Genomic DNA, 6975 nt, shown 5'->3' on the forward strand with positions numbered 1-6975 from the left:
TATGGGCCGGACGATTTGGCGCTGGAACGGGGTCGATATCTCGAAAATTGCGGACGAAGAAAGGGAGACAAAAAACGGGTGGAATGGTAATAATATATTGAAAACGATTGCCTTTTGGCTATCACACTAATAATATGACTTTCGAATAACAATAGTGTGCTTGCCCATAGGCAATCACACTAATAATGTTAAAAAGGTGTGTAAATTAACTAGTTGCCATCAGATGTCACCCACAAGTCCCACACTCTGTTCCCTATATAATTTGTAAGCAAAACCATTCCCCAAAAGTATGTTTTAATAAACGTATAAGCATTACGTTAATACTCCGTGTCTCTTATAAAATATATATTAGCATTAACCTAAATGATCCTAATAAAGCCAGATAACTCAGATCATAAATGACTCTTCCAAATGCACTTTTCAGTTACTCTTTGTCTAACTAAAAACTGGACTAATCCTGTTGAGTATTTAGGTTAAATAAAACAAATTTTAGATAAAGTTATGTACATGTCTTTTTAAATAACAGTGCAAGCCTGACTGTATTTTTATTCATTACTAAGAACACACTTTTTTGTTACGGTTCACACTTAGTAATCACCCTGCTGTCACATACCTTTATCTTTCTTTATCTTTTTTAAACATAAGACCACATCTTCCATTTCTAGAGACAAAGGGTAGACTACCTTTGTTCCAGCAGAACTTAAGGAATTATTCTGCCCTTTTTGCTGGAAGGTCTGCTTCTATGACTAAGCAATGCTAAATAAACTAGCAGAATAACCTTTGTTTTAATCTCATCTTACATGTAATGTCTTTCATTTCTATAATTTTGTCAAACTACATTAATTTTAACATTTACCAAAGTTTGCTTCCTCTCTCGTTTATCTTTTTTGTAGACAAAAGGTTTACATCTCACAAGTCTACTTACTGATTTCGAGATTGCTCTTCCAAACCTTGTCCTGGTAGAAGTCAGTTGAACAGGAATGCAGCTTAGTAAGATTTCTTGTTTAATGTGTATAAGTTTTCTGCATCCCTCAATCCCCTTTTCTTTTTTTTCAACAATGACTGAACTTTAAGGCAGAGCTTGGTCCAGTAGAGCAGGGCATGTGAACACAGTAGTGTTTTCCAGCCATAAAAAGTTGAGCAAGACTACATTCATTTTGTGGAGATGTATCTCTGTACGCAAGCGGATAAAGTATAGATGTGCTACCTTCCAAAGAATATTTAGTCCTATTTGTATGTTTTATCTCACTATTACTTCGAGGATGCCTAGACTGATAGTGATATGACTAAAGCCATAAGAATTTCCAAAGACTGCAAAAGCCATCCTAGAAAACTGAGACCTATTATTTTTTCACCAAAATCTCTGGAGTGCCATGCCATGCAAATAGACAAGGACTTTAGATCTTGTGTCTGCTTTTTTAAAAGGCAATAATCTCCAATCCATCACCATCCAGTAGATAATTTTTACCAAATTGAAGAGATCAACTATTAACTTGTACCATGATCGGTTTGGAAGTTAAGATGTATCAACGACACTTTCTAATTCTTAAATGTTGCTCTTTCATGCAAGTTCTACAGTTAAGAACCATTTTGGTTATCCATACTAATTGTGTGTGTTCTCTACATTTTATGTCTTGGTGCCCATGAAGTTTGGGTAAAACACCTTTCAACAAAAGTCTTTAACAAAAGTCTATCTTCCACAGTATGGAATGCCTGTTCTCTTTAGTACAGTTTTAGTGTTGGTTTACTGTTGTATGAAGTCAATCCATTATTACAGTTTCATGACATGTAAACATTAATCACATTCTAAAAAGCCAAATATGGGGTAGTAGAGCATATCAAGTCTGGAGTATTAATACTGTAGATCAAGCAAAGGTTTATGGTTTATTTCCAAATTAAACCATCTGCTAACTAGTAACTGGCTGAAACTCTCACAGACTCATGTCAGGACTTCTTTTTCAACCTGCACACATTTATTTCTCTGTAAGAGAATGTGAAACATCAGCTACAAGTTTCCATCCTTTCACCCAGTGTGAAAGTAAATGGCTCTTAAGTCATATAAAGACATGTCTGCAGAGATTTTAGTATCCTTGACTTTGAAGTCTGTGGGAATTGCCTGGGTACTGATGTTTGTCAAGAAAGCCTCAAGTAATGTTCACATTCATTCCAAAGATGTTCACTGGGGCTGAGGTCAGTGCTCTGTGCAGGTCACTGGAGTTTCTTTAAACCAAGCTTTTCGTTTTTAAAGACCTTGCTTTTTGCACAGGGCCACAGTCACAGGAACAGAAAATGGCCTCCCTAAACAGTTAAAGCCTGTAAAATTCTGCATTAATTACAAAATACATATAAAGTACTATATGTACACTGATTAAGCACTACAACCCAGCACATGTACTTCCTTCAAAAGGTCCAGGGATACTTTTAGTTCCTAAAATTAAAAAAATCACTGCTTTCTCATATATGGCCCCACAACTTTGGAATAATCTCCCTGCTTCAGTCTAGGCTTCAGACACAGTTTCAAGGAGAATTTAAACATACTTATTTACACAAGCTAGACTTTAGTCTTTGTAAACCAGGGATGCGTAGCTTCATTCCTGGGGTTTTGGGTAGTCTGGTGCTGTCATGGTCTGTCCCATATCAATCACTCTGGTTTGTCGACACTGATGTCCAGAGAGATCACTCTTGGCTTTGGTACCTTCTGGTTCTCACTTTTAGGTAGGCTGTAATAGATAGGAATTAAGTCTCATTCTATACTATGACTTCTTACATTTACATTTGTGCTTTTAATCCAAAGCTAAGGGCCTTGTTTAGGGGGGAAGTGGTGAGGCTTGAACCATCAACCTTCTAATTACTAGTTCAGTACTCTAAACACTGTGCTACCACTCCCTGTGGCCTATTTGTTATTGTTCATTTTGTTTATAGCATATTTTGTGAAAGAAAATTTGCAGTGACTGCACTTACAATGTCCAGAAACTGACCATATTCTTAAACTATTTAGTTTCTATTTATTTAATCAAATGTATTTAAATATCCTTTAGGCCACCTAAGGACGATGTATCATGGATAAGTTTGGTTACGTTCTTCTTTCTTATAATGTTTAAGGAGTTGCTACCTTACCACTATTGCCCTCAGCTTGCTCATAAAGGGTTTTTTCGGGCCAAAGAAATGGAAAATTTATTTGAGACAAGGTCAAAGCCCTGCGAAGGATTGGTGCCCTGTCCAGGATATTTTTGCACTGCGTCAAGTGTTCCCCAGTGCCACCAGACCTGCCGCAACCCTGACAGGTATAAAACAATTGATGATAATGAAATAAAAATAAAAAGCTGGTGATTTTATATTTTAAATAACGTTAGTATTGTACAATAAAATTACCTGATGAACCAAGTATTCTAGGTCGAGTAAAGCAGTGACCTTTTGGTCCACTGTACTGTTGGTGTTGTTGAGTTGGTACAACAGTTTGGTAATTATCTGAACATCTGTTTCCACTTGTATGTCCAGTGCTGCCATGTCTTTTTTTAATTCATCCATTGAGCGAAACTGAGCTCTCTGAGACTTTTTAACCTGTGAATAGGTACAGTTAGCTCGATGATTGCTATTTTGAAATACCATGTTCAATCAGAGCTAATGAATCACAAATAACATACATAAATGAATAACAAAATACAAAGGGTAGATATCAAAAGTACAGAAATATTAATATGACTTTAGTCCTTTTTTGAATGCAGTCATCCTAAGTAGTTTGTGGTGAAACTCTTTAACAAGAAAATCTTTAATTCTTTAAGTGTAGAAGGAGGTGTATATGTACAATGCTGTAAAAATTTTATTGCATATTTGTCATTATAACCTTATTTAATCATAATCTCATAACCGTATACTTTTGACTCAAACACAAAGCAAGCTTTAGTAAAAATGCAACCTTATTTGTAAAACATTATTAACTGTATAATCACCCATGTGAACAACTATTTCCTTCCTAATAACTAGTGGCACCACATTTTACAGCAATGCAAATAAATTGTATTTATTTATATATAAAATTGACCAAACATTTCATTCTGGTCAGGGTCCCAGTGGATCTAGCAGTATTGAACCTAAATATTTGAAGTATGTGTGTTGCCTATTAAAATACTACATTGGAAAAGCAACAAGTTGGTGTATTGCAAAACAACAAGAAGCTGGTGTCTGGCTATGCATTACATTTGCTGCTGGTTATAACAGCAAAGGGGCTGCAGTAGTCAATATAAATGGAATTTAAGTCAAATTTGGAGAATCGACTTGTTATATTAGTGTGTTGAGCTATTTAAATGTTTGATATACTTGTTTGATCGGTTTATTGCAAACAGCTAAATGTTTGTGAATGTTGCAAATAAATGTAGATTGCAAAAAGGTTAAATAATTTTGATTGCAACAATAGCTACTAGGGATTGTTTAATAGGCTAATAAGTTAATTCCTTGCCCTGTGTTCACCATGTTGATCCCTAATCAGTTAATGATTATGATCCTGGATCAGTTTGTTAATCTGGTTCTGTTATTATTTTCATAACAGTACTGGATACATTTGTTAATGTTTTAAGATCATCTTTACCATGTTGATCTTGGATCAGTTTATTCATGTTCATCCTAAATAATTTATTTTAGTAAGTAAATAATGAATAAATGGTTTGGTCCAAAATAAACCTGATTTGCAATGCGGGTTGAATAATTTTGACCCCAACTGTATGAAAAGGCAGTGACTTCACATATCAAGCACAGCACATTTTCTCCTATAACTTTCCAGTATTGATAGAGCAAACTCAAACAATTAGTGGTAACTTCATGCTAAATTAGGAGAAATAAGAAAAAAAATAAAATGAGGAAATAAAACTTCTTACCTGATCCTTTTCTGAAAAGTCTTTAAAGCCCTTAAACTTTTTCAGAGCCTTTTTTATGTCTTCAGCCATGAACATAGATGTCTCCTTGTTAATCATTTGTTGCCTAAATCATGAGAAAACAAAGCACCGGCTGCATAATCTGACATTGCATTAAATGTTGACTTTTCTTTTAAAAAAAAGTAAAATTAAAGTACACAATAGACTTAAGCAATACATTTTTAATAATGTGAATAGTACAATTGCAAGACATGTGGCAAAAGTATTACAGGCCAATTAGTCAAGCAAGGCCAGCAAGACAAGAATTGGGGTCTGGTGTAGGTAATTGAAAAACTTGCCTATAAATGGTGCTGAAATTAAGAGCAACCCTTGCCAGTTTATTTTAAAACAACAATAAAATATTTAACCCACAACATGCTAACTATAATGTTACCCAACACCAAACAGCCATTGTAATTGTTTGCTTAGTTACTCATGTAACCAATTAATCAAGTTTAATTAATAATAGTGATTTAAAAAAGTTAGAAAAAAAGTTGTAATAAAAATAAATAATTTGAAAGATTAAGTCTAAAAGTCTAAAAGCCTTTATATGATACTGTTAAACCTAGGATGGGTAAGTAATGAGGCCTTGAGTCTTCCAGTCTTGGGCCTCAGAATGGCATACAAGTATGTGTATGGCTAATGCTACAAACTGAAATTTCTGCAAACAATAAATCTTCAGATGATGTCATGTCACAGCTATCCTAAAAAACTAAAGTGGGCTCTGGTGAAGTGCTAGTAACCTCTAAAAGTAAATGTCTACGTATTTATCAACATCGTCTGAACATCAGTGAACAATACCCAACTCACTTCCAAGTTATTATATGCATTTTTTTTTATTTTTACTTTTATTGGATTGAACTAAAGTTTAAATCATTGATATATATTTTTAAAAGTCTGACTAGCTACAAGGAAAACTATGACTGGTTATTAAGTTCCCCACATAGAAAAAGATATAAAATAAGTATTTACTGAATCTGTACTTTGCATATTCTTCGGATTGATGCCCAGTCATGATCATATCTGCAATAAAGTTTTGAACCTTTTTTTCTCTTAAACTGAATCCAGTCTCAAGAGTTTTTATTTAATAGTTTGAGTTATTTTATTGAGTCTGGCTTAAGTGACTGGAGTTTTTAAGCCATGACTAGCATTCAGTTAGACTGGACACCAATGCTTGATTACTACCAGCCCTGTTGAACCTAAACATCATATGAATTAAATCTTTTCAGCAATGTGAAGCAGGTTAAAATGTCTTAACAAGCAACACAATAAGCTGCAAAGTACAAAAATCAAGTAATAAAGAAAATATTAAAATATAACTGGAAAGGGTACAAAGTTATTTCAGTGGCCTTAGAATTTCAACACACCACAGTACTTAAAACAGTGGTGAGTCTTAAACAGGTAGATTATGCTATAAAGCTCTTTGTCTAAGGCTGAATTTATTTAAATATATTTAAATGTAAATATATTATAATATATTATTGAGAATTAAAAAAGTGACAAAACCTTTGCGGTGGGAAAACGTGATTATCGGTTATTAAAAGTACTGGCTGTTCTAAAACCATTTACTGCATCAAATGTGCAAAAGGAAATCAGAAAGAGGCAAAGTTCTTTTTCAGTTTTTTTTGCTGTTTTTGTACACAGATGTTAAAAATAGTTTTTACTTAAAGGGGATTATTTGTATTTGCCTGAATGTCCTTGGAGAGTAGTGGCAATAAGGAAATTTAGAACAATTAATCAAATATCTTTTATGTAAAAAGTACTTGAGACCCTCCTCTTCTGCAAGTTTAGCTTCGTTTTGCCCTGTCTGAAGATTGAATCTGATGTGGCAGCCTGCTGGAACAGCTTGACCTGCATTAGTACAAAAATATACATTAATACATTATTGTGGTAAATAAGATTTTCTTAGCAGTTAATATAAGGCCACTTAAAATAATATGATTAGGTATATTATAACTAATTAAATAAATACAAAAAACTAACAAATATATTTGTAAGTAGCTTTAATAGAATAGCAAAGCAAGTAACCAACAGTTGTCGAAATTACATTTATTGGCCAAATATGTTG

The 6975-nt window shown here is 33.7% G+C and overlaps 1 protein-coding gene across 1 annotated transcript in view; it reads right to left on the reverse strand.

The window, feature by feature from the left end:
- LOC134308130 (nucleotide exchange factor SIL1-like) overlaps window positions 1-6758 on the reverse strand; it is a gene marked incomplete at its 5' end in the record, with an annotated part of 168095 nt that extends 161337 nt beyond the window's left edge. The window contains 3 exons of the mRNA XM_062990664.1: window positions 3373-3561; window positions 4872-4974; window positions 6671-6758. Of these exons, the coding sequence (XP_062846734.1) occupies window positions 3373-3561; window positions 4872-4974; window positions 6671-6758 (380 nt within the window). The remainder of the gene's footprint in view (window positions 1-3372; window positions 3562-4871; window positions 4975-6670) is intronic.
- Between the last annotated feature and the right edge of the window lie 217 nt (window positions 6759-6975).

Source organism: Trichomycterus rosablanca, unplaced genomic scaffold (assembly GCF_030014385.1).
Source record: "Trichomycterus rosablanca isolate fTriRos1 unplaced genomic scaffold, fTriRos1.hap1 scaffold_77, whole genome shotgun sequence".
In the NCBI taxonomy this organism is placed as follows: domain Eukaryota; kingdom Metazoa; phylum Chordata; class Actinopteri; order Siluriformes; family Trichomycteridae; genus Trichomycterus; species Trichomycterus rosablanca.